The sequence below is a fragment of the Melanotaenia boesemani genome, chromosome 13, assembly GCF_017639745.1.
Source record: "Melanotaenia boesemani isolate fMelBoe1 chromosome 13, fMelBoe1.pri, whole genome shotgun sequence".
NCBI classification, from domain to species: Eukaryota; Metazoa; Chordata; class Actinopteri; order Atheriniformes; family Melanotaeniidae; genus Melanotaenia; species Melanotaenia boesemani.
Genome location: NC_055694.1, coordinates 23,742,269 through 23,769,786, shown reverse-complemented (window position 1 = coordinate 23,769,786; position 27,518 = coordinate 23,742,269). Strand labels below are relative to the sequence as shown.

The window sequence follows — 27,518 nt, the reverse complement described above, 5'->3', positions numbered from 1 at the left end:
TCAAACAGATGTGGGGAAAAAACTTAATGACAGACAGCACAAAGACTCCTACTGAGGAATGTCAACATTTTATTAAGAGGACTCCAGCCTTTCCATTAGAGTCTCATCAAAAACAAGGAACAGTTGGTATTCTTTAGTGCATATTGTTACCACATTAACACTTTCTAATAGAGAAAATGTATAAATGAGAGAAAATATTGGCAAAATTGGACATTTTTTCCACCGTTGTAAGGAAACATAATTTGGAGGCAATTTTATCAAATGTAAAAACGACTTTATACAACTGCTGACTTACTGACTTTAGAACATATGAGCCATTGGTGATCTCAAAGTAAAAAAAAAAAAAAAAAAAAAAAAAAAAAAAAAAAAAGTACTGCATTGCTGTCTGCACCCATTTTGACCCAGAGAACTTATCTGAGTGCCCCAATAAAACAACAGAAACAGTCCAAGTCCCTCAGTAAAAAGCCATCAAAACATTCAATTCCAGCTCCCCACACCTTAATTTAATCACATATTCTTGATTTTCCGTCCCCATTGTTTGACTGCATTAGTCTGACTTTTCCTTCTCTCTCATGTGTAAAAAGACGACACTGAAGACAAAGAGTCCTGTCATCATGGAGAAGGCGCTGGCGTAGTATGGGAAGGCTGATGGGATAAAGCGTTCATACTGAGTGTGCTGCAGAGGACGAACTGATACCTGTAGAGGGGAGATAAAATTATAAAAGCTATTAAGTCAAACATCAGATTACTGATGTCAGATAAATTATAATCCATTGTCTGAATCTCATCCATTAGTAAAGTAGCAAATGAAAGCATCGTGAGGATACCAACAAGGGACTTAAGATACCTATAAAATAAAACTATGGTTTCCCTCCTAATTGAACATCCAGTAAATCAAGTCAAAATCTTCAAGCTGATGAAACAAACAGTAACAATACTACTATTTTGAACTGGGTATGCACAGCTGAAGTAAACTTGAATAACTCACCTGCGTGGAGGAGTAGAGATGTGTGTATCCCAGTCGGTTGTAGTCTACCTTGAACTGGAAGACTCCATAGACATCAGGCAATTTAAACTGGACACTGTATTTACCTCCTAGTGAAAGATAATGCAGTTTTTATCATAGAGACAGATCAGCTGTAGATGTAAACTGAATTAAAATGTTCAAAATGTTCTGAAATCTGGACAATGTACCATTCTTCTTGAGATAAGTCCTGACAAAGGGATCAATCCTCACAAACTCAAGCTGAATATCATCCCCATCAAAGGGTACCCAGCGGCCCTCGGACAACATTTCAATGACAATGCTGTACTCCTGTAAGGAAAGGTTTTATGGATTAAAAGACGCGGTTCCTCATTCAGCATTTTAAAAAAAACATCCACAAGGTGACGAGAGTTCACATACCACAAGGTCCATAACGGTGTATGCTGCAGGTGGAGTGGTCTCTCCCACAGGATGATGGGTAACAGCTCCCACTCTGAGGACTCCAGCCTCCTTAAACACCCAGCGTGACAGAGCCTCAGCCAACTCCATGTTCCCAGTCTGCTCATGCCTGACAAAGCCAGCAACAAGCAGTGGAAGATTTCAAAAACAGTCTGTTTCTAAGATCTGAAGGCTTGCTCCTGGTGCGAACAATTACATTTATGTCTCTAAAATGTTGTAGCACTAGCAAGTAAAAGAAAAATATGAGCATCAAGTAGCCAGGATGTTATTGATAATTATTATCCTTTCTTTTTCCTTTGAAAACTGCTGAATACTGAATACATGAAGAGAAAACAAAGATATATAAACAGTGAAAAGTACCTCTGTGAACCTGGTCTGGCCTTCTGCACAGCAGAATTGAAAAAGGCATCACTGAAGAAGTCCAGGGAACCGCTGAAAACCACTCTGGCATTGTTTCTGGCCTGGAGGCCGGCGATTAGCAGGGTGTTCTTGCCCACAGCATGGGGATACTGGAGTGGTAGAAAACACCAGTTACTACCTCAGTGGTTCATTTATAACACAGACAATATTAAGTCATTTACAGCTTTGATTCTACATTTTATTATTAGTTTCTTAGCTATAACCATAACAAAAACTGCATGAAGCAACCCCCCCAAATCAACACAACGTAATGGACAAAACATAGTTTACAAAATAAACCATGTTTGTTTTTTTACAGTCTGAACAGGAAAAACACCACCTACAGTCTGTATTTTGCAACTAGTCCAAATCTAGAGGTGATTAAAGGTATTTAGATTGGATTCCTAAATATATTTCTCATTCCTGCACCCTTAAAGCAAATCCCCAAACTACTTTGTTAAGGCCTACAGTACGCCATCTTTACACACATCCTAGATGTCACCAGCATAGCTATGTAGTTACTAACTTATGTAGTTACCAGAGCAACCATTGCAGGTAGACTGGTTATGTCTTAACACAAAAATCTGATTGGATCGCTTGCAAATACCAACGTTGACAGTCTGTCCTAAAGATCAAAGAAACAAATCTAGTAAGGCGATGTGAGGACAAGTCAGTGATGTTACCTGAGAGATGGGTCTGTCAGGAAAGTAGGAGTAGGAAGTTGAAGAACCAGTAAGGATGTCCAGGACAAGGGGGTTGTCTGGATCGGCAACCATGCTAGCAAGAAATTTTATATGGTTTACATTGGATCTTTAGACATTTCCAAACAGACACATTAGAAACTGTTGCATCATAAACATTTACTCTGATCATACTCATCAAATCATCCACATGGCGGACATTTTATTTATGTAAGTATCCTTGCATTATTAGCTCACATTTAAAGACATTTGTGTGATAAAGCAATAGTCTTATTTTTTCCCGTTGTCATTTATGCTTACCCAACACCCTTGAATAAAACAGGTTTATTGGTGGGTTTGCCAACAATAGTGGGAGCTTTCAGCAGGTTCTCTGGGTCAGCAACTACCAGGGTGTGCTGGAAACAAGAAGGATTACTGGTAAACAATGACAACTGTCAGTTGTAACATCTGGATGTGCAAAACAAAGTTAAAATGAAGCTGTACCTCTCCAGGATCAGACACATCATAGTTGTGGTGATCAATGACAGCAGTCTTTTCCTCATCAAACTCAATGCCACACTCACTGCCCAATTCCCTCAGAGGGTCACCTGTGTTGTTAGAAGAAAAATATATGTGAAAAGGCAATATTCTTTTATCCTAAAATCATATCACCTAATGATATAGCTGCTACAAACTGACCAATATCTGAGCTGGCTGCGATAAGGACATTGCCTCCACCATCGATGAAGGATGTAATAGTCTCCACATTTATATTTCCACCAAAGTCTGCAAATGACAAAACAAGAATTACTTCTGAAAGGAAATAAAAGCAATCAAAACTTAAATCTGATAATGGTGTTGAGTTTACCCTCAACTGATGGGGAAAAGATAACCAAATGATCGTAGAGGAACTGGCCATATTTGATCAGTGACAGTGAGGTATCATCAGCTGTCTTGAATGTGAGGTCAAAACCACGATCTAAAAAAAAAAAAAGGGAAGATTTGTTATTAGAAATAACAAAACAATGATATTCTGGCCATGCATATTTCAATCTGCCTGAAAAAGCAATAGTGGATCATGTTAAATTTCCTCTGGTCAACAACACCACAGGTTTAGGATGTTATTCAGTAATTATCATCATACCTGTTAACCAAGTAAAGGGCTGTAATATGTCAAGTTTTTTTTTTTAAACTTTATTTTGACTTAATGCTCTTCAAATCCCTAGTGAAAATCATTATTGGATTTGTGTCCTGAAAATGCTATTATTATACCTGATTGCAAGAAAAAAAAAAAGGTGAAATGCAGTGATATGCTCATCAAGAACAAGTTTTTTTTAAATAAATAAATAAAAATGTGTAACTTATTTTCTGAATAACTTGATATCTACATCGATTGAATACAGCGTTACTGCAAAATAAAATAAAACTAAAATACACGGAACTTTTTAGATGTTTAGCAAGACTCAAGGAATATATTACACCTAAGCACAAGGAACACAATTCAACTAAGCTAATGCTAGCAGCGCTGCACAAAGTCCACCAGTTCACTACAAAAACCTTTATATAACTTGGCAGAGACTTGAAATGCCTGCTAAAAGTGTGATCAATTATAAGATTTGTCAAGGGGAAATTATGTAGGTAAATAAAAATGATTTTTACTGACCTGCAAGACTGCGGAAGAAGATTGAATGGGTGTCTCTGATGTTGAGGTTGTCCAGCAGCACCAACGTCTTACCGTCAGCCAGAGCACAGTGCAACACAGAGGCTAACACAAACAAGGAGAGGACGGTGCTGTCCAAAAGCTTGAACCGCTTTGGCGTTTTCATTCTGGTTCGCTGTTGGAAGGATAATAAAAAGTCGGACCGGTCTGCCTGCACGACTGCTGTCAAGGCCGCCATTTTCCTGCAGAAGGCGACGTCAGCGTTAGCGACAGCCGACTCAACTCTGACCCCAAGATCCAACCAATCACAAACAAGAACGCGTCGCCCTGACTGCCTCGCCACCAATGAGAGGAAGGCTTTATAATAGGACTGACTGTCAGCAAAGGAACTGAAATAAATTGGCCTAATTTATATAATTGTGATAGCCAAAATAATTCCATATCTTCATTATAACACATTATTTAATGTAAAATGTGTATCTAAGTCCTAATCAATAACATCTGACAGCCACTATACAATTAAAAACATTTTTAATGCACGATTTTCCATATAGAATCTATTGTATATCATCTTTATATTTCTACAGTGTACCCTTTTAGACTCTATGATGTTATACACAATATGTTATTTGATAATAATAACATCACATGGTAAAGCGTATCAGACCTCTATGGTTCTTTAATGAGCTGATGTGAACTACAAGCGAGTTTAAGCAAGGTTACAGATATTTAAATACAGCTTTTGCAGATAATATAAACAGAGGGGGAAAACAACAAACCAAAACACAATGGTAAAAGAAATCTATCTTAAATCAGTACGCATCTGAGAGTTTTCATTGCCACATATATCTTTTATCTGGTGTATTAAGACTTTTTAGAAGACACATATAACATACACAAACATCAAATAAGTATGGGAACTGTGATATTTGCCCAAAGCACAAAAATATGAGTATCAAGCTCTATAGAAAGTAGTTATCTGTAACCTAAATCTTTAGTACCTCTACTTGTTCATGAAGTTAATCTACATGAAATACTTTAAACTAAGTACAATAAAATATTGAGATTTATTTTAGGAAAATCTTTTATCAGTGAAATGGAAATATACGTCTTTCTCTTAATTATATAAGACCTGTGATTTAAATGTTTTACAATACGGGATAAAGCACAGTCCTAAACAAAATATATAAAATTGTATAATCACCTCCGAAAAGAATCCTCAGCAACACTGAGGATCACAAAATAATCGGATATTGTCGTGCTGTAAACAGCAAAACCATGACTTAAGATTAATAAATCTTAACAGTAACATGATTTAACAAGTGAGTGTTCTCATCTCAGTTTGGATTAGTTTGTTAACACCAAGGTTTGACTGTACTAAGCCTCATCTGCAGACCTTATAAGTTGCATTTCCTTCTCCTGCATAAATTAGATTTGTCACCAGCAACAATTCATACATTCATAAATCTGCCCCACTAGGGCTGACTCTCACATTCCATGCTCGCTTCTTTTTCCTCTTCTACATCTTTCCCATTTTTTGGGTGCTCAGTGTGAGTTTCCACCTGTCCTTCCTCCATCCCCTCCTCCACGTGAATTATGGCCTCAGACTCTTGCGGCTCTTGTGTCTCTCCAACTATCCCCACTTCTGATTTTCTTTCTCCATCCTCTGCACGGAACATTAGCTCTCCTTCCTGGATGACCTGTTCGGCCGTGGGTTGCCATGTTGTTACAGAATCACCTTCAGTCGTGGCGGTGGCTGTAGTGTACTGGTAGAAGTCAGAATCTGCCTGAAACATGACCAGTGCTTGAGCTGTATGGATGCGCACATGCTGAGCTAAGGAGCTGGCGTCGAGGAATTTATCACCACAGGAATCACAAGCATACAAGATCTGAGTGTTGGGGTCTGTGAACAGAAGCAGAGTTGACAAAGTAAACCATTCACAGTCCCATTTGTCATGGCACACTTTCCTTAAACTTTGTCTTTCTGTAAGGTTTGAATTTTTTGCTTTCCGTTTCAATTTATGCAGTAACAAACATGACGAGAATTTGAGTGTTTCCAAAACAGACTTTTATCCATCCAGCTATCCATTTTCTATACCACTTATTCCAATTCTGGGTCGCAGGGAAGCCAATCCCGGCAATTATATAAGTGAGGCTTAGCTTCGAGGAGATTCTGGTCCACCATCCAGTGGCTCAGGAGGGGAAAGCAGTGCTCCGTCAACACTGTGTACAGTGGGGATGGGGGGCTGCTGACCTCAACTCGGGACGTTGTGATGCGATGGAGGGAATACTTCGAAGACCTTCTCAATCCCATCAACACATCTTCCGATGAGGAAGCAGAGTCTGGGGTAGCTGGTGCTGGCTCTCCCATCTCTGGGGCTGAGGTCGCTGAGGTGGTTAAAAAGCTCCTCAGTGGCAAGGCCCCGGGGGTGGATGAGGTCCGCCCAGAGTTCTTTAAGGCTCTAGATGCTGTAGGGCAGTAAATCAGAATCGGTTCCAGTGCGGGTTGGACTCCGCCAAGGCTGCCCTTTGTCACCAATTCTGTTCATAACTTTTATGGACAGAATTTCTAGGCGCAGCCGAGGTGTTGACGGGATCCGGTTCGGTGGCCTCAGGATTGGGTCTCTGCTCTTTGCAGATGATGTGGTTCTGTTGGCTTCGTCGGGCCGTGATCTTCAGCTCTCACTGGAGCGATTCGCAGCCGAGTGTGAAGCGGCTGGGATGAGAATCAGCACCTCCAAGTCCGAGAACATGGTCCTCAGCCAGAAAAGGGTGGAGTGCTCTCTCCGTGTCTGCAATAGGGTCCTGCCCCAAGTGGAGGAGTTCACGTCTTGTTCACGAGTGAGGGAAGGATGGAGAGGGAGATCGACGGGCGGATCGGTGCGGCCTCTGCAGTGATGCGGACTCTGCATCGGTCTGTTGTGGTGAAGAAAGAGCTGAGCCAAAAGGCAAAGCTCTCGATTTACAGGTCAATCTACGTTCCTACCCTCACCTATGGTTAGGAGCTGTGGGCAGTGATCGAAAGAACAAGATTGCGAATACAAGCGGCCAAAATGAGTTTTCTCCGCAGGGTGGCCGGGCTCTCCCTTAGAGACAGGGTGAGAAGCTCGGTGATCCGGGAGGGGCTCAGAGTAGAGCCGCTGCTCCTCCACATCGAGAGGAGCCAGATGAGGTGGCTCGGGCATCTGGTTAGGATGCCTCCTGGACGCCTCCCTGGTGAGGTGTTCCGGGCATATCCCACTGGAAAGAGGCCCCGGGGAAGACCCAGGACATGCTGGACGGACTATATTTCGCAGCTGGCCTGGGAACACCTTGGGATCCCTTCAGATGAGCTGGTGAATGTGGCTGGGGAGAGGGAAGTCTGGGTTTCCCTGCTTAGGCAGCTGCCCCCGCGAACCAACTCCTGATAAGTGGCAGAAGATGGATGGATGGATAGTTAAGTGAAAGGCAAACTATACTCTGGACAGGTCGCCAGTCTATCACAGGACAAACACATAGAGACAAACAACCAATCACGCTCACATTCACACAGAATTTTTAGTGACCAGCTAACCTAACATGCATGTCTATGAAATGTAGGAGGATGCTGAGAACCCACGCGAGTGCCTTTTATTAAACATGTAGATCTTAATATAACATTTGGTATAAAAATGGAAGAGGTTTGTGCACTCTGCCACACCACATCGATCCAATTAAACAGGATACGTGTATAATCCCAATCGCTGTCTACTACTGACTTGTAATGTCAAGCAACATCCCCAGCACTACTGACTGTTCAGATTTCTAATTCTATATCATACTCCCAAAACAGGTCTTTTTCATTCACAGTACAGATCTAACCTGCTTCTTGCACTTTCTCCACTGCTTTGGTGATTTCAGCTTTCAAAGCTTCGGTCTCATCTGCAGACACTGAGGCAGCCACTGGAACAACTGTTGACCAATGCATAATAAACAAACCTTCAACAATCTGATCTCTTTTATTAATTCATTGTCTACAAAAGATGCTGGTGCTGTCTGAGGATCTGACCTGTCAGCTGAGCCACAGCACTGGCTGCTAGGGCCTCTGTTGCCAGGGTGACGATGTCCTCTGTGGTGACAGTGACAATTTTGATCTCACTGTCTGAGATGGCTGAGCCTGCACACTCATCACTCCCTTCTTCTACGTTTCCCCCGGCAATAACCAGCCGTTTCATGCCGGCCTTGCCCTGGTGGACAGTCTTGACGTGAGAGCGCAGATTGTCCACTCGGTTGAACCCTCGACCGCATTTATCACATAGGAACGGTTTCTCCCCTGAAACAACAAGATGGAGGAATGTTGTGAGCCCTGTGGGATGCAGATGTGGTAGTAGGAGATACTTCAACTAATCAACAGGTTGAAGTTAGTTTGGACATTTCCTCCATTTCGCTAAAGTCTCATGACTACTTTATACCATTTTTTCCTTACCTGTGTGAATGATGATATGCTTCGACAGGTCTCCGACGTTGACAAATGCCTTGTTGCACATTTGACACTTGTGTGGCCGCACATTGTCGTGATGCCGAATGTGATTGGCCAACTGACTTGACTGTACAAATCTGCTCATAAAACATAAAGTAAATAAAGTGCATGACGTAGCTTTTAGTAAACCAGTTCACTGACATGTGGGTATCTTAAATCTCAAATCACCTAAAGATACTTTTCAGCAAGTCTCTATTTAAAATGCAGTTATAACTATAAAATCATTATCCCCTCTGTGAATCCAAATGCTCTATTACCAAGACAAACAATTTAACAAACACTTGTTCTTCTCTTAATATATTTCCCTGTTGGAAAATATTAGATTGTATTTGCCAGTAACAAGCTGGTTTGAAGCATGAGCCTATTATTGCTGTATCTGCTTTGTCTTGATGAGCTGACCTTTTGCCACAGCGATCGCAGACGTAGGGCTTCTCTCCCGTGTGCTGGCGAACATGGGCGATGAGGGAGCTGGCCTGGGTGAAAGCCTTCCCGCAGACAAGACAGACACAGGGCTTCTCTCCTGTAACACGGAGGTAGAAAATATTAATCTATGTTTCAAACTGAAAACAAGAAATGCGTTGCTTTCATTCAAGCCTGTTTCAATGGGATGAGAATACCTGTATGGATGCGTTCATGCCGCTGCAGAGCTCCAGGGTCACTAAAAGCTCTCTGGCAGTGTGCACAGACGTATGGTTTCTCCCCACTGTGAACCCGCAGATGTCTTTTCAGATTTCCTAAAAAGGAGGCACCAACACACAAAGGTGTGATCAAATGATGCAAAGGAAAAAAAAACATGTTCATTTATACTCATTTTAAGCACACTGAACCAAACAACATTAAGGTTTTGTTGTAGTTTTAGGTCATTTTCTAATCCATTTTATTTAGATCTGTTATATCTGTCTGTACTATATTGCATGTTTGTACCTAATTTTATTGTATACATTTATGGACAGATGACCCTTGGAGAAGAGACTGCATGTCTCAATGAGTTAAACCTGTATGAATAAAGGTAAAATAAAAAAAAATCTTTTAAAATTGCATGATGTAGAAATCCCTACCCACACCAGGAATTTAGTTTTAGAATAGCAGAAGAAGAAAACATTTTTTTACATCAGTGCTTCAGGCAAAATCAAACAGAAAGCTTAAATTTGAACTTTTCTCTACTTAAGTATTGATAAAGGCACAGCAGAAGATGAATCCTGTTTTGTTCTTTGAATAATGCTAAATCCAATAGAGCCTCATTTATTCAGTGAAGCATGGTGTTGAAAGTATTATGAGTTGGGCCTGTAAGGATGTATCTGTCCCAGGAAGGCCTGCCATTGGTTATGGAACAAAGAATCCCATTTTTTGGTAGCAAATATAAAGAGTAATATCAGAATATCTGTCTATGAAGCCAGCCTCTACAGAAAGCAGAGCATATAGCAACAAAACTTTGGGATGTAACAAAGTAAATCATCACATTAGAAAATGAAGCCACAAACTGTCTTTTCAATAATAATTAACTAAAGAAAAAAACAAAGAAACAAACACACAAAAAACTCCTCAGTTTTAAGCTCTGCTTGTCAAATAAGGACTGAATGACTGCAGACCCAACTAGAGTGAAAAGATGACACATCACAGACTTGGACATAAATCATTTTAATTTACTTTGCTCCATTCATTCCCTGTACCGCTTAGTCCATTAAGGGTCGCGGGTATACTTTGCTCCATTCTTTCTTTTTTAACCTGGGTCTCCTGTATATACCAACTAATCAGTCCCTAGTAGTTCATTTCTGAGTCAATGGATCGATTTGTGCAGGTTTTCTTTTTCTCTGCAGCATCCACAAGCCACCAGGACATCTCTTAAAAAAAGAATCAGTTTTACTCAATAAAATATCAAGATTCTAAAATCCTTCGTATCTGAACATTTAAAGTTCTTATCTGCATAAGAAAGAAAAGAAGAAAGAGAAACCCTTATTTTACCTGAAGTGGTAAACTGCTTGCCACATTCCTTGCACTTGAGAGGCCCGTCGGCAATGTGAATTTTCAGGTGTGCCTTCAGATTCCCAAGCTTGCAAAAATACAAAACAAAAATATTCAGTGACACTTCATTCAGAATTAAATATTCTAGTTACAATTAGTGATGCAAGTACTTGTTTAAAAAAAGTGATCCTCTTACAGTCAACACTCCCTGAACATGATGTTACCTGGTTGAAGCGTTTGTCGCAGTGTGGACACTTGTTCCCCTTTTCTGTGTCATGAGTCTCCAGATGTCGCATCTTAGCCGTGGGGTCAGAAAAAGCCTTTTCGCAGTAGTCACAGTGGTACGGCTTCTCGCCGCTGTGCACCAGCTGGTGGCGTTTCAGGTTGCCTGATGTCGTAAAAAGCTTGCCACACACTTCACAGCTGTACCGTGCTTCGCCTGTGTGGCGTTTGCGATGCAGGTTGAGCAGGCTGATCTGCCTGTAGCTCTTTCCACAAGTAGAGCAGCAGTACGGCTTCAGAGGACTAGGCGGTACAAACATCCGTTAAAGACACAAGCTGGACTGAGCTCAGGGAGCAGCTGTGAATAAAAATAAATGGAAGTAAAAATATGTATCTCACCTGTGTGTTTTCTCGTGGGCTTTACAAGCTGCAGGGTCAGAGAAAGACTTGTTGCAGTCCCTGCAGCTGAACGGCTTCTCTCCCGTGTGAATACGCATGTGCCTCTTGAAGTTACCTGTGTGGGTGAATTTCTTCCCACAGTCCTGGAAAGGAAATATGTCATGAAGCTAAAGCAGACAAAACATTGAAACATAGATTTGCATACAAAAATAACTGATATTTGCACCGAGCTTACTTTAGTTACACAGAGCGTAAACACTACAGACGGAACTTTATGCTTCCTTCGTGTCAACACTGACGTGTCTCACCTCACATTTATGGGTCACAGAGCTGTAAGGCTTTGATTCAGATCGGCCGCTCATAGATGCTGACACGGTTTCTCTTCCATCTTTGTCGCTCGAATCTTCTGCTTGGTGACTGATTCGCTCATCGTCATCATCATCCTCATCCTCATCTTCAGTGACATCTTCATCATCAGCCTCCAAATCATCCATCTCTGTGGAGTCATCTTTCTGTCCTGCACCTACCTCTGCTGGCTCTGACACCCTCTTCTCAGATGTTTTCTTGGATGGACCTTCATCCTCGGAGTCAATCTCTATAAAAACAATGATGGAAAACAACTGAAAATGACCGACTGTCACAAGCCTGGACTGGAAATAGGAATCAAAGCTAAGTCACAGCAAGTCAGAGAAGTTTTTTTTCTGTTGGTGTTAATATTAAAACTTTTTAAAATATGTGCATTTAGTGGCAATAATATAATTGTCAAAGAAAATTTAGATCTTATCATGGTTAGCTGATTCTTCCTGAAGTTATCTATTTAGATTTGTTGATTATCTTTGTACAGGAAATGTTTTTGTCAGAAGACAACTTGTGAAGAAAACCATTGAAGCTGCTCACCACTTGGGAAGTTTCTTCGAGGAGGTTTTCTGATTCTTCTCCCTCGAGAGCTCATATAGGATGACCTTCCTGAAGATTTCAGCTCCGATTCTGTAGTTAAAAAATAAATATTAAATTAAATATACGCCTCTGGAATTGTGTTGGCCTTCAAAACTGTATACAGTTCAAAAGATGTATAAATATGCATTTACTGGGCGTGTAATCGGCATCAGAGGGATCATCCTGAAACCCGATTGCGTCATGAGCAGTACTTTCATCCTCCTTTACAGATGATTTCTTTTGAGCAGAAAGCAGAGTGGTTTTGGGGGGTCTTCCACGGCTCAAGTGTGCTTCAGGGGGATTGGGCTTAGAAATATTTTGTTGCGTATCAGCAGAGATGTTTTTATTTAAGCTTTCTTGACTTTGTGAGTCCTCACAATCTTCTTTAGACGTTGTAGGAGGGCATTCCTCTGCTTGTGCTGCTACTTCGGATAGATCAGTTTCAGTATCCCCCTTCTGTTCTCTTTCACCTGTTTTTGAATCTGGTTTGTTATTGAAACAAGGGAAGAAATATTATACATGAACAAAAATATCAAGATGAATTATATACTACACTGTAAAAAAGCTGTAAAGTTATTCAAAAACTAGACTCACCATCTGCAAAATCCAATGTGATGACAGGTGGGGCAGGATTTGACATTGACTGGTATGCAGAGCATGCATTTATAATTTCTTGCATCTGAAGAAAGTGGGCAACCGAAAGGACATCTTCTATGTTCTGTAGGCTTAGACTCAGCTTGGCAGTGTACATAAAATCAAGGACTTGACCCAAGCCTGCAACAAACCCATCAAAACAACAAATTTAGTTAGATAGTCAGAGTACACTCACTGATTCTCAAGTAAGGCTTTGTGTTATGCAAAGTCAGAGCAATGAAGGGTGAAAATAAATGCAGGTTTATAGCGACATTCTACTGCCTAGCTAGAATCCACCTGCTGCATTGCTAATGTCCAGATGCACCACATCCTTCTGGTCAAGGAAGAGGGTTCGGAAGTATACACTGCAGGCTGCCAGCACAGCTTTGTGGGCCTTGAAGTCTACCCCGTCCACAACAAAGGTGCAGTCACACAGCAGGCCCTGTTTGCGTTGCCGGTTAAGCTGCTCCAGAACCTCTGCACTGTGCCATGGGAACTCCATCTTCGTGAAGGGTCAGAGCTAGCCGGTACAGCCTCTGTGGAAAAAAAAAAACAAAGTATTCCTTATAGGTACTGTTTCCAGAGTCCACACTGGACTGAGATTGAAGGCTCGCTGCTCCCTTTGCTTGGAATCAGTTCAAAACTACATGAGCCTTAAGCAGCTGAACATACAAGGATTTTGAGATATCATGTGATTAAATGGTAGATACAAAATCATGCATCTATTAATCTGCTCTTGTGTGATATTATTGCTTTAATGAGAACATTTTGAGTATTTATTGATTCATAAGAGCAAAAAGATAGAAATCTTCCATTTATTCACATTTTTAAAGCCTCTGCTGTTTATGTAGCCTTAAGAGGTCTTCATTACACTACTACTACTACATGTCTGGTGTCCATTTATGTTTAAGTTTATTCCCTGTTTACAAAAACTCAGTTACCTGTAAACGTCAGTGTGACACTAAACTGCAAAGCTTACAGAACTGTACATAAATCCATTTTACTGAATTGTGCTTGAGGCATATTAGAAAAAGATGTGCAAATATTTCAAAACCATGGTCAAGCCCATTGCAATGTGATATCAATCGTGGGCCTTCAGTTATTTAAAAATAAAAAAGGCCTTCAAAAATGATATACATAACTACTATTCTAAAATAAATAAATGAATAAAGGCCTTTAACTAAAAGAAAACAACAATTCTCCTACTATCCAATTAAGTAGTGACAGGTGAGAAACAAAAGGTTGACATTTCCAGCAGTTAGTCTGGACCAAGTTGCATTGACAAATGTAAAACTAAAGTAATTTATATGTGTTTTAGCAGTATTTCCCCTCACAAAGAAGCAATATATTTGCTCTGCTGGAGACTCTTTATTTAATGTTTTTTTTTTTTTTTTTTTTTTCCTTTTAACAGCGTTTCATTGAAGAAAGATACAAATATACAGCAAATATATCATTCCAGAAATTTACACAAAAGAATACGAACTGAGCAAGTACAACAACAAGAACATAGACAAAAAAAAAAAAAAAAAAAAAAAAAAAACCCCATCAAATAAATTAAAAATTAAATCACAGGGCCATTTCAAATTAAATCAAATGTATCAAGTAAAGCAGATAATTTAAGGGCTTTCTTCTCTTTAACATGTTTTAAGGATGTGCTCAATAGGATTAACTCGTTCTTCCAGTGAGCCAAGCAAGGCTTGGTCTTAAAATATCTACATTTATGAATGAAGAACTTTCCAAATAACAAAAGATAATTAAGAACAAAATCCACATTTTTATTACCATCAGGAACACCGAAGAAAATTGTCTTCATAGACAAAGGAAAAATAATCTTCTTGGACAACAGCCAACTTTGCATCTCACCCCAAAATGTCTGCACCACCTCACAATTAAAAAACAGATGCTCTAAAGTTTCAATGTCCTTTTCACAGAAGACACAGTTATTCCGATCAAAATTAAATTTTAATCTCAAGAATTCATTCGTTGGGTAGATTTCGTTCAAAACTTTGAAGTTGACCTCCTTAGCTTTAGGTGGGAGTGGGAAGGAGATGTAATTTTTCCTTATCTTCCTTATTGTCTCAGAATTAAATTCTTTAAGCAGAAACATTCTTTTAATTGGTTGAGGGTAAAGTTTTTTTAACAAGATCTTTCTGAGAATTTTGTTGGTGCACTTAAAATCACACAAATCTAACCCATCAATACAGAGCTGTCTAAGTGTCGGAGAAACTGCCGAGTATTGAATATCTTCTCTAACCATTGACCTCAGAGAGAGCGGTATAGCTTTTAAAATTCTATTATATTGCTTAACATCACATTGAATTTGAAATTTTTTACAGAAGTTCTCATATTGTAGGATATTACCAGAATCATCCATAAATTGTGCGGTCGCCCATATACCTTTGGATTTCCATCCCTCTACATACACAGATTTTTTTCCGATCAATATGTACCTGTTATTCCACACAGGTGTATTATGTGGAGTGAAATTATGACTATAAATTAACTTCCAATAAAGAAGGACTTGTTGATGAAAGGCAGAAAGCTTAACTGGTAATGAGCTGCACTCAAAATCACACTTTAGAAGAAAGTCTATCCCACACATCTTTTTGAAAATCATATTAGGGACAATAAACCAAAAGGAATTTCTATTAGTTAGATAATTTTTTAACCACTTTAGTTTTAGAACCCCATTCATAATATCAAAATCAATAGCATTTAAACCCCCATCCTCATAACTTTTGATCATGTCTATTTTCCTGATATATTGACATCTATTTCTCCAAATGAATTGAAAATTAACAGTATTTATCTTTTTAATCATTCTTGTAGAGATAGGAAGGGAAAAGGCCGGGTAAATAAGTCTAGATAAACTATCCATTTTCGATAGTAGAACTCTTCCAAAAATTGAAATGTCTCTTTGTAGCCACATGTCCAGAATTGATTTACACTTCTCCACATTTTTACAGACATTCAAATTTTCAGTTGTTATTTTGTCTTTAGATAGAACAATTCCCAAGTATTTCACTTCCTTTTTAATCTTTATATTATAAAGGGAGTCTAAATCACAATCTTGTAATGCCAGAATTTCACATTTATTCAAATTTAGTTGCAAACCAGAGGCCTTCGAGAATTGGGTAATAGAATGCAAAGCTAAGGGAATTTGATTTTTATTTTTAAGGAACAGAGTCGTGTCATCAGCTAGCTGACTTATAATAATTTGTTTGTCCATTACTTTTAATCCTTCAATACAACTCGTTTTAATTAGAATAGAAAGCATCTCTGCTACCATAATGAACAATAGTGGAGAGGTACCACAACCTTGGCGAATTCCTCTTTTAATGTTAAATCTTGTACATGTGCCCTGACCTAAAGCCACAGAGCTGTTAATTCCATTATATAGCATACCAATAGTCTTAATAAATTTACTCCCAAAACCAAAATGGAGTAATGTTTTCAGAATGAAATCATGTTCAACAGAGTCAAATGCTTTGTAAAAATCAAGAAATAAAATAAACCCTCTTATTTGAATCACTTGACTATAATCTAGCAAATCTAATACAAGTCTAATATTATTATGAATTGACCGCCCTTTCACAAAACCAGATTGCGTTTCCGTAATTATAGAAGCTATTCCATCTTTCAGTCTTGCTGCTATTACTCCAGAAAGAATCTTATAATCTGTGTTAAGAAGAGTGATGGGTCTCAGGTTATCCAAAAGCCTTTTGTCCTTTCCGGGTTTGGGAATTAAGGTGATTAAGCCCTGTTTCATAGTTGACATTAATTCTTCTTTCTCTATACATTCTTTTAAAGCTTCAAATAAGAAATCTCTTAATTCCTTCCAAAAGAACTGATAAAAGTTTGTTGTGAGCCCATCTGTTCCTGGGGATTTGTTCGAAGCCATTTTTGAAATAACCGAGTCCATCTCCTCCATTCTAAGATCTGAATCACAAAAGTCCCTAAAGGATTCCTCAATACAGGGGATCGAATTTGCAATTTTATCAAAAAGGATCTGTGCATCAGCAGCAGAGTAGTTAGAAGAGTATAAGTTAGAGTAGAATGAAAAAACTTCTTTTTCAATGCTTTTATAGTCCTTATTTTCGGTTCCATTTATCATTAGACTTGCAATAGAATTTTTTTCTTGTCTGTATTTTTCTAAATTACTAAAATATGAGGAGTTTTTTTCACCAGCCTCAATCCATTTAGCCCTCGATCTTATAAAGGCTCCTTGAGCCCTTTCAAGGTAGAGGATATCTAATTTGCTTTGTAGTTCAATTAATTTATCCTTTTCTTGAGAATTTAGTTCAGCTTTACTGCAAAATATATTTAGTTCCTGAATTAAGGAACATTCATATTCCTTCCTTTTCCAACTAAGTTCTACACAAAATTTAATAGTAAATTGTCTTATTTTATATTTAGTAAATTCCCATCTACCTATATTGTTAGTAAACGACTTATCATTTTTGCATTCCCTTATCAACTCTCTAATTTTCTCTTTATTTAATGTGCTTGTGTCGTGCTTGCAGTATCATCTGGACATCTGTTTGGATTAGGCCTCAATTCTTAGAGAAGAAAACAGATAAATTTCTACAACACAAACAAAATGTTGAGTCAAAGCCGAGTCTAAAAAAATCTAACAAAAATTATTTTAAATTTACGACGTTCTAAATGCGATGTAGCGTATGTAGAGAAATATAATGCGGGCTGACTAATCTCTGACCAGTGACGTTCCCCGAAGTAACGACATATTAACATTTAATTGTTTTTCTTGTTGTTACACTCGTGTTAAGTGACCGGAACTGGAGTTTCTCTACAAGTATCGACAGCAAGGTTTGACCGTGCAATGCATCGATTGCAATTCCTCCATCCTTGTAGCTTTGTTATCAGGGATTAATTTAGCGTGCCTACATGTATGTAGTGAGTGGACAAGATGGCGGACGAACGAGTCGGGCCTGTCTCTTGTTGTTTTCACAGCTAGCTCGCACTTTTCTTTTAACGCAAGCGCCATTTTTTACATAAAATAACCCCAGAATTACCTCTTTATCGCTGTTTTCCCACTCTGGGCTCACACTTTTGGAGAACGCGGTGGAGTACGCGTAGTTTCTAAGTCACTTAAAACGAATCCAATCGAGTTTTTCGGTGATCGATCCTGCCCGTTCACTCCATCCACCACCATCTTCCTCTCTCTGATCGATTGATAGGGGCCGGCCGGATGTATGCAAGGAGCAGGCGCGCTGTGAGCACGTGTTGGGCTGATCATGACCACGAGGTGGCGCAACAGGCCAAATTAGTGATATAGTTTTTCTAATAAGGTTAGGAAACGGTGCAAACGTTGTCCACAAAACATAGATTTTGCATTAAACCGTTCTACTGCAATAAGACTATTTAATATATTAATTTCAATAATGTATTTACCTTTTTCTTTCAAATTCTAAATGTTCTGAATAATTATACTGTGCTTCACAACATAGCAACAGGTTAAACAAATAGAATTAGGTCCTGTAAAAATTACTGAATGAATTGTGGCACCCTCAATGATAACAGCATAAATACAGTGAAATAAAGTTATCTATGCAAGACAAAAACTTTAAATAATTATACCTATATCCTCTGAGCAGAGTTTTCTTATGGTAACAGGTTTATCTAAATTTGTGTATTTAATCCAAATACATGGCAAATAAATAAATAAAATTCCCCATTTGTTCAAACCTTAATAATGCAAAATTAAAGTCGAAATAACATTCTACCCTGCAATGTTAAACCTATAAATTTAGTTGTTAAAAGAAAGTTTTCAACAAAGGATACGTAATCTGATATTTCTACTAGTTGTTTCCCCCATTTTTCATTAACTTAAAGATACATCAATCCAAGTTCAGTTATCGCACTGTAATGTCTGATTAATTAGTGAAGCTCTCTAAACCTCAGGTCCACACCTTTAATGAGGACAACTCACTTAGTGATGTGTCATTCAAAAGGGTTTCAAAGAACAGGATTTTTATTGACAGTCATGTTTAATGTCAGTTTATTCACACAAGCAATAATATACAATAAATTATTGTTAATGAGTAACCACAATATTTTGAGTGATCTGTTTGAAAACTGTTAGGACAGGAGTGAAGTAGTGAGCTAATTATGTGTGTGTGTGTCTTTATGTGCAGATATGACTCATTGTTTCTGTGTAGTCTGGACTAACTCAGATATAAATTAAAAGTACAGACATTTTTGCTGTCATTAAAAGGTGGATGTGTCATTTGTATGGAATAGTGTGTGAAGTAGAATGATGGCAGTGATGATGAGAAATTGGGGAACTTGAAAAACACAAGAAGAGAAAGCATTTTGAGGGAGTTAGTTCCTCTCTAGATTTTGATCTCGGTACGGAAGGTCTGTGTGAGCTCGGTTTTGGCTGGGTGCCTCCGCGCCCGGACTGTTAGGGTCCCGTCGGCACCCAGTGATGATGTCACTGAGGTGGGGTCCACATCCTCGGGTAGTTGGCACTTATGGGTGAAAGCGTTCATCACTGAACCATCCTGGGCTAACTGCAAAAAACACAGTATTATAGATTACTGGACATGTTATGATTGTAGTACTAGAGCAAGGATCACCACCTCCGGACCTCTTGGGCGAGTGTCCTGACACACCTGATTAAAATGACTCGGTTTTCCAACAGCTTGTATGAAGTTCTACACAAGACTCATTGTTTTGAGTCAGGTGTGTTGTAGCAGGGAAACATCTAAACCCTTCAGGACGGTGGCCCAAGAGGTCCAGAGTTGGTGATTCCTGGTTCTCTTAAAAGACACACTGCTCACCTTTTCTGCACGAACTTCTATTTGGTTGTTGGATGTGGTGACAATGACATCTTCAGGAGAGAAGTCTTGCACATCAACTGTGAACTGGTAGGAATCATCAAGAGTTTTGATATTTCCAGTTCCACCTGAAACCACCACAAAATAAAAAAAAACAAGTTGAGACAACAGGAGAGTAAAACTAACCCTATCTATACCCAGTTGCCTCTTCATTTGTTATTAAATTTGTAATGTAACTTTTTGCTGCTGAGCATAAATTCACATCCTCCAGTGTGAAAATTATGTTCTTTATAATTACTGCAGTTGCTATAATATACTAATGAATGCTCACTGATTAAAATGATTGCATTGGTAACTGAGAGATTTGCAGATTTTTGTTTAAAAAAACTTAAAGCCTTTTAAATGTACTTGTTATAGTCAGTATAGTGGAATCAGTACAGACAAAGAAAATCGTGCACAGGTGAAAATGCTGCCACTTTTAGATTAATCACATAATCAGTTCAGCTCTAAAATTATTAGATTTCCGTCATATCTGTGCGTGAAGTCAGTGCTAATATCAACACTGATTTGTTTAGATGCACGTTTTTTTTTTTAAGTTTCTAAAATTTTCAAATCCAAGAACAAAAATTTTTAAATCTAGAAAAAAAAGAGATACCTGATCTTAACGTCTGTCTCCAAATGACCAACTTGTTATGTAAAAAGGATGAAATGAAATGTTAAAAAGGCTTGATTTTTGGAATAATTAAATTAGAGCTTACAGACATTAACACGGTCAACTGCATACAACACTTAACAGTCACTATAATTATGTACATTGTATACGGTTATTTCTTTTTTGTTCTTCCATGTAAGCATTTTAATAAACAGTTCATATGTATGTTGTTGTAAACTGGAAGCAGCAGGTTGGTTACTCTAATATAAATGACATGTTCATATATGGGGGCATTCATCTTTGACTATATTCAGTGCACTGCATGTCATTTTGTTACAGTTGCATATAAAGTAGATTACCATTTGCAGAGCAATTTTGTGCATTGGATTAATACTCTCAAAGACCCTCTGATGACAGTTTTTATGTCACATAGATGAAAAAAAAAAATGAATGAAAAATACTTTATTAATCCCAAAGGGAAATTCAATATTGTAGTAGTAGTAATTTTTTAGTAAAACAATCACATTAATTAATTAAGGGCTTTGTTCTTCAGCCTGATAGCTGCTGGAAGGAAGGATCTTCTGTATCTCTCTGTCTTGCATCGGACTTGAACAAGCCTCCCACTGAACACACTCTGTTGTTTCGTCACGGCGTTGTGTAGAGGGTGTGAAGGATCTTCCATTATCTTCGTCAGCTTGTACAGAATTCTTTTTTTGATGATCAACTCCAGCGGCTCCAGAGTTACTCCAAGCACAGAACCGGCTTTCTTGATCAGTTTGTTAATTCTTTTCAAGTCTCTGGTTCTGATGCCGCTGCCCCAGCAGATTGCTGCAAAGCTGATTGCACTTTCAACAACAGACCTGTAGAACATTTGCAACATTTTGGTGCAGACGTTAAAAGATCTCAGCTTCCTTAAGAAGTAGAGTCTGCTCTGACCTTTCTTGTAAATGTACTCAGTGTTGCTTTTCCACTCAAGTCTGTTGTCCAGCTGAACTCCAAGGTACTTGTATTCCTCCACCACCTCCACCTCCTCTCCCATGATGGAAACACTTCTATGTGTGTTCTTGTTCCTCCTGAAGTCAACAATCATCTCCTTTGTTTTCTTGGTATTCAAGATGAGATGACTGACTGAGCAGTTCAAAGCTGCTTTCATGATTTATTGACCACTTGTGGCAGTTCTCAGCTTCTGAGTGCTGCCCAATTAGCTTCAAAACACATCACAATTCAGCTCCCGTTAGCTTGTTCATACTGACCTAACAGAGTTGGCTTAACACCATATGATGTGTGCTTTCAGACAGCAACTGTCCCTTACACACATCTACACACACAGGCTGATTCGGCTGCTGCTCAAGCGCATCAACCCATTCTGCCTCCATACCTTGCAGACAGGATGGCGTTTGTCCTCCCTTGAACAGCACTATGAAAAGAGCTTTTGTCTCCTCTCTACACCCCCTTCTCTTTATTTGTCTCCCTTGGTTTATCAGAGCTTTTCCCCTGAAAGCAGCTGTCTGCCACATGTGGAAACAAGGTGGGATGTTTGGAGGTAAGTAAAAAAATTCAACTTAAAGTCAAAAGCAGGTAGAGATGCAGGTTAGTGGATTTATCACTATGCTGAACTTAATATTATGTAGGCCTTTAATCTGATAGCTTTTCCTGGATGTCACCATGGATTCTGAGGTCAGTGAAGGACTGTTTGGGAAGGTCCTGATGCTCATTTCCAGAGTGGAGCTGTGACTTTACATGCAAGTTAGTTTCATTACGTGACATCACTCCAACTGTGTGTCTGTGTGTGCACTGATCACTGGGCAACCATTTGGTCATTCATTAAGCAGGCGTCATCACAGATACTCGGTGTGTGAAGTCACTCTACTGGCAGCCAGTCCTAGCATTCCTGACATGCAGGCATGTACATGTGTGTGTGCTGCTGTCCCTTTAGCAGCACTCATCTTGAAGCTTCACCTGTAGGACACCAGCCAAGGTTCCAAAACTGTTCTTTTCTGCCCCGACACAAGAGGCACACAGGCTGTGAGTTTATTTAAAGGTCACATGTGAGACATTCACACGTCTGTGTGCACCAACAGGGAACTAATACAGAGCAGTTCACACCAACTGGACGCATTACAAAGCCAGAGGATGAATCCAGCACTGTAAAGTGAAATGCCTCACGATCTTTCTAAGTATTTTAAACATAGAAGTGTTTAAGAAACCTGTAATGGAAAGAGGCTTCTATGAAAATATGGTGTGTTCTCTTGTGTATAATGTGCAGTTTTCTGTTTATCAGCTCCACCATGACTACAGTCTTGTTTATAAAAGCATTTGTCATCAACCGAACTGCCTTGTAGACTTAATCCTGCATCTTCTCTCCTTCCTCTGTCACATCTGACAAGTTTTTATGACTGCTTTATATATAAAAGAAAATCACATTACTTCATGAAAACATGCTGCCAAATATAAACACCTCACAGTTAAAACTGTCACATAAATTTTCTTTTGCTATTATTCATACTTTTTTTGTTTATAAAATCCTTTCCAAAGACTTGAATTTGCCTCCAACTTACTGGAAAAACCCAAAGTGTCGCTCCCAGGCCTCATGAAGGAGCCAAAGTCCTCAGTGAACAATCCCCTGCTCTTCTCCATGTATGGGTTACCAGAGGGCGAAGTTGAGGATGATGTCTGGTGGAAACTACGCTCCGATCGATAGGCAGAGGAGTTGGTCACACTCATGGATGTGTTGAAAATGATGGGTAAGGCAGAGGAGGAGAGTAAAGGAAGAGGGAGGTGGAGAGAACTGATTTTCCTTGTGGCAGTTCTGGGAATCTTCCCAAGGTTTGAATATAAGAAATTTACACTGTTCCTCTGTAAAAAGAAACAAACTAAAAAAATAAATAAATAAAATGTATTTTTATTATTATTGTTATTATTATTATTATTGATTAGGAGAAGAGATTTTTTTAGCCTGCTGCCCTGCACTCACTCACTCACACATGGCCTTTATATAGTGTTTGGCCTTATACATGTTTGGGAGGTGGCACATGTGTCACAGCTCATTGGAAAAGGGTAATAGTGTTCTATTTTTATCATGAGACACACAGAGAGATGGAGAGAAGAGTCTGTGGTTGGAAAAGTTCTGGGTAATGAAGCGTCTGAGGTTAAGAGAGGGGAGAGAGAGTGGGATTTGATAGAGAGAGGTAGAGAAAGAACGGGGGGTGAGGGGCACAACAGTTGTCATTTCAGACACACCATCCCTGAAATAGCTTCCCTATTCCCCCCTTTAATTCCCACTCTGCTCCATCACTCCCATCTGTTTCTTCTGCTTTCTTAATATTTAGCTATGTTTCTTTGACCTGAAATTGAATCCACACATGGTTGTGCCATGAAATGTTTTCACAGCGTGGCATGATCTCATTAGAAGGGATTTTTATTCCTATCCCATCCCATCATCTGTTTATTAATTTTACCTTCGTATTTTAAGCACACAGTGTTAAGGCCACACGATCTGCCACATAATACCGTTTCCTCCTGCTGTGTTAAATGAAGTAAAAAAATGAAGTGGAAAGTGAAAAAGGGAGTCTTACCTCATATCTCTAAGGATAAGTTAAGAGCAAAACAAAGGTGGAAAGAATGTGCTTGAAAACAAAGCCATGAGGAGAGACAGGGGACTTAGTGGTGACATTGCTTTGTGGCTATTAATATCTGCATGGAGAGCACAGCCCATCATGATTAGAAAACACTCACTGCTCTTCTCTCGAGTTAGTGCTGCTGACAGCTAATCTATTAAAATCCATTTATGGGTTTTTCGATGTTGCACGTTTCACTTCTGCTTTGCCATTTTAGTTAACAGTAGGTAGTCTTCAATTCAGACATGAGCAGCACATATGTTGATTTATTACTGATTTACACTAACGCCTCATAAAAAATCTGCCATTATATTCATCATAAATAGGCTGTCTGCTGCCAAATACAGTCTTCTTTAATTTTGACATTTAAAAGATTACTCCAAGTTGTAAATAGCCCTACAGTGTATTACTTAATTCCAGTCTTATCAGTATAGAGCACCTAGCCTCCAAGCCCCCCCCCCCCCCCAGGTCTAAATCTAGCCGAGCAACTCACCACCTCCCACCCAGGGAGCCCACAGAGCCTCCTCGGCTCCCTGGCAACAGTAATATTGTTGGTTCACAGTGGCCTTAGTGCTTCACACCTCTACTAGAACTGCCATCAAGAGCATTTGCTTGGACACAACAAATGATGAGACCCTCAAAATCCATCAACCTTGAAGCATTAACATCATAAAGCAGGAGACCAGGCTGCTTTCCGAGACATGTTGCTCCACTCAGAGAGATGAGCACTGATGGTGGGATGCCAAAAGCACAGCAAAAATGACAGGTTGTCAGACAGGGTGATGATAAGAGTTTATAGAGTGGAAACATGAAAGAGTAAAGAAGAGGAGAGGCTGGAAAGCAAAGAGGCAACAGGGACAAACCAATTTTGTTGCAGCCTGAAATTAAGCTATTTAGATTTATTTAGTATAAAACAAGGTAGGTCACCAGTTTAGACAATACAGCTAGAAAATAATATTTTTAATTTGACTTAATGAAATTCTACAGAATGATTACTTCAGCAATATTTTTATTGAATGAATGAATGAATGAATGAATGATTTAAATTTTATTTATACAGGAGACCCAATGTCTAATTTTTCAAAGAGACTTGTTCCAGATGAGATTACAAAAATAAAACACATGGTTTGATATGATTTCCAGATATGTGAGAGCTGTTTTTTTTTTTTTTTTTTTTTTAATATAACTTTTTGGTTGCTTTCATGCAGAAAATATCATTTGGATGGGAAGTCCTAAAGCTTTGTTTGTCATGGTATCTTAGCAACCACTGATATAAAGAAGCTTACGATCTTATGAGCTCGTGTTTTTAAGTTCAACAGATCATAACACCTTCAATCAAATGATCGTCTCATGCAGACATCCAGAACAAGTGCCACCCTAAGGCATTCAAATATTGCATGCAGGTTAAAGTCAACATAAATAAACACATATTCTTCATGCAAGGTTGAAACCCGGATACATGTTGCTTCTTTCTGTGATTACGTTTAGCACAAAAGATGGACCACAACTAGACAACAATTATTGTAATCATTAATTCAACTAGTCAAATAAAACAAAAACATTGGTGGTTATTGTTTCTGGGGATTTCTAATGACAAACAAGCTGACAACAAAGCCAGTGAATGAAATGTAAGACTGGAAATCTGATCCGGCAGAAAATTGTCCCACTGCTGACATTGAGTCACCTCAAAACATGTGTGTTTGTGTGTGCATTCCTTTTAGCACATACATAAAGCCTTAGCACTCACACACACACACACACACACACACTGAGGCACACAGTCATCTGTCCATGACGTCAGAGGACATTACACTGAGTGGCTTTCATTTCTGGGAAACTTACTCTAGCCATAGTTATAATTAGTACCTGCTAACTCAACCATAGCATTTTCCTTAACATAGCTTATAAATCATAAAACATTTCTTCGCACGAGAATATAGAATATTACATTTACAAGTAATGTTTACCTCTTTCAAAAGTAATCGGTCACAATCAACAATTATGAAACTATAAAAGTGTGCATTTTTGTGCAGAGATGATGTTTATTGTTACATGTTCAGGAGGTGTCTGGATTCAGCCTGCCTGAAAGTGTGTAATATGTGGATTTACCTGCCACTAAAATACCATCTACTAAAGTACAAAAGTGTCACAATCCATGTTCAGAAATTGTTGAATGGCAAATTATCCCAAGTATGTTTTTGTGTAAGGCAGCATCCATATCACATAATGAGGAACCCTAAAATATGAAGTGTCAAACATATTTATTTATTTAAATTTTTTAAAGCGGAAAGATTTAAAAAAAAAACATCAATGTAACAGTGTTTCCAGCAAGATCCTGCTCTGCAGAACATACAACACACAGCCATCACAAAACAGAACATTACGTTTCAGACAAATAGATGGATAAGAGTAGCATTTAAAGGAGGATTCGAGGCAACTTCGGTGGTTGAAGTAATGACTGTCTGACAGTTTCTTTGTCTGAGAATGTCTTTTTAAAAAGTTTTTATGAGGGTATTGTTCTGATGTGCTGTGAGATCTCAATCCAGGTTTTAGTGAGCACATTGAAGAAATATCTCTGTTCATAAAAGTCTTTAAAAGCTGGTAATCGCAAGAATCCTTTTGTGACAGATCTAGTGATTTAATCAGTTCTTGTGTTGAGCTTTTCTACAAAACTAGAAAATCCTGTTGATTGCATCTGTTTAGAATTTGAAAGTACAACTGGATCCCATGGTTCATTGTATAGTATTGAAATGTTAAAGCATTGGATACTGGACGGTGCTGAGCAGTGGTGTGTCCAACCAGGTATGATTATATTATAGAGTCTTGCTGTCTGTTGAATGTTTCTAATAGTTTCTAATAGAGACCAGATGAGCAAACAGTTTGACAAAGTGGACAAATTTATTGCATGAAAGTATGTTCAGAGATAAATTTGGTCAGATTTTACTGTATCCATACAACTTCTGTTTGATCAAGATTTGCACATGAACACAATAAGTGAGATGTAAGTTAAGAGTGATGCTCAGATATTTGTATGTGGCTACAATAGAGCTGTTCACTTGAAATAGTGACAGGGTTAGTTGTGAGCACATGTCTCCTAGATGTATAAAAATACTTGCATTCGGTTTTTTAACATTGATTGTTAAATGGTTATCTTTTAGCCGTAATTACACAAAAATTGCCAGCATATACAGAAGAATTTAAATGATTAAGCACATGTGGAAGGTCATTGATGTACATAAGGACCCAATACGCTACCCTGTGGTACTCCAGTTCAAACATTCTTGTACGTTTGATGTAACTGAGACAATTTTTACAATCTATTTCTTATGAACTAAACATGTTAATGGAAGAAGAAGAAAGATAAAAAGAAAGAAGTTTGTTTAACAAAATTTGATGGCTAATTCTATCAAATGCGTTTCAAATCTATGTATACAGCTCCAGTGATGCAACCTTTGTTTAGGGAAATGTGTATGAATAGAAGTAATGCCGACACAGTTGGTGCAAACAGAAACCATGTTGGCAGTCATTGAGCTACTGTCTTCAAAATAAGGGATTAACTGATTGCATAAAGTTAGGGAGAATTACTATTGGTCTATAATTGACAACTTGAGTGGAG

General features: G+C 38.7%; 3 protein-coding genes across 3 annotated transcripts; all 3 read right to left on the bottom strand.

The window, feature by feature from the left end:
• Positions 1–56: 56 nt before the first annotated feature.
• Positions 57–4,442, bottom strand: ddost (dolichyl-diphosphooligosaccharide--protein glycosyltransferase subunit (non-catalytic)). Its single transcript, XM_042004598.1, has 11 exons — positions 4,187–4,442; positions 3,392–3,502; positions 3,223–3,309; positions 3,028–3,131; positions 2,845–2,939; positions 2,527–2,620; positions 1,805–1,953; positions 1,406–1,553; positions 1,195–1,315; positions 989–1,095; positions 57–697 (listed from the first exon to the last, which is right to left on the bottom strand). Exons 1-11 carry the CDS (start codon positions 4,419–4,421, stop codon positions 548–550), a joined length of 1,401 nt encoding a protein of 466 aa, XP_041860532.1. The 5' UTR covers positions 4,422–4,442; the 3' UTR covers positions 57–547.
• Positions 4,443–4,846: 404 nt separating this feature from the next.
• Positions 4,847–18,039, bottom strand: zbtb17 (zinc finger and BTB domain containing 17). The gene is made up of 15 exons (XM_042003945.1): positions 17,867–18,039; positions 13,131–13,369; positions 12,795–12,974; positions 12,353–12,682; positions 12,162–12,251; positions 11,573–11,859; positions 11,265–11,407; positions 10,868–11,168; positions 10,644–10,731; positions 9,299–9,415; positions 9,081–9,201; positions 8,628–8,758; positions 8,211–8,474; positions 8,024–8,113; positions 4,847–6,086 (listed from the first exon to the last, which is right to left on the bottom strand). Exons 2-15 carry the CDS (start codon positions 13,333–13,335, stop codon positions 5,659–5,661), a joined length of 2,775 nt encoding a protein of 924 aa, XP_041859879.1. The 5' UTR covers positions 13,336–13,369; positions 17,867–18,039; the 3' UTR covers positions 4,847–5,658.
• Positions 18,040–18,835: 796 nt separating this feature from the next.
• hspb7 (heat shock protein family, member 7 (cardiovascular)) lies at positions 18,836–23,263 on the bottom strand. The gene is made up of 3 exons (XM_042003947.1): positions 22,844–23,263; positions 19,637–19,761; positions 18,836–19,366 (listed from the first exon to the last, which is right to left on the bottom strand). The coding sequence occupies exons 1-3, from the start codon at positions 23,007–23,009 to the stop codon at positions 19,187–19,189; spliced, it is 471 nt and encodes a 156-aa protein (XP_041859881.1). The 5' UTR covers positions 23,010–23,263; the 3' UTR covers positions 18,836–19,186.
• Positions 23,264–27,518: the final 4,255 nt, after the last annotated feature.

What these genes read in the sequence shown, in the direction of transcription:
- ddost (XM_042004598.1), bottom strand. Translation starts at nt 4,421, where the DNA reads ATGGCGGCCTTGACAGCAGTCGTGCAGGCAGACCGGTCCGACTTTTTA. An exon ending in CTTTTCCCCATCAGTTGAGG is followed by an intron (nt 3,310 to 3,391) that starts GTAAACTCAACA and finishes TGTCATTTGCAG; the next exon opens with ACTTTGGTGGAAATATAAAT. An exon ending in CGCAGCCAGCTCAGATATTG is followed by an intron (nt 3,132 to 3,222) that starts GTCAGTTTGTAG and finishes CTAACAACACAG; the next exon opens with GTGACCCTCTGAGGGAATTG.
- zbtb17 (XM_042003945.1), bottom strand. Translation starts at nt 13,335, where the DNA reads ATGGAGTTCCCATGGCACAGTGCAGAGGTTCTGGAGCAGCTTAACCGG. An exon ending in GGACATTAGCAATGCAGCAG is followed by an intron (nt 12,975 to 13,130) that starts GTGGATTCTAGC and finishes GGTTTGTTGCAG; the next exon opens with GCTTGGGTCAAGTCCTTGAT. An exon ending in CACATTGGATTTTGCAGATG is followed by an intron (nt 12,683 to 12,794) that starts GTGAGTCTAGTT and finishes ATAACAAACCAG; the next exon opens with ATTCAAAAACAGGTGAAAGA.
- hspb7 (XM_042003947.1), bottom strand. Translation starts at nt 23,009, where the DNA reads ATGAGTGTGACCAACTCCTCTGCCTATCGATCGGAGCGTAGTTTCCAC. An exon ending in CGACACTTTGGGTTTTTCCA is followed by an intron (nt 19,762 to 22,843) that starts GTAAGTTGGAGG and finishes TGGTGGTTTCAG; the next exon opens with GTGGAACTGGAAATATCAAA. An exon ending in TAGAAGTTCGTGCAGAAAAG is followed by an intron (nt 19,367 to 19,636) that starts GTGAGCAGTGTG and finishes TGTTTTTTGCAG; the next exon opens with TTAGCCCAGGATGGTTCAGT.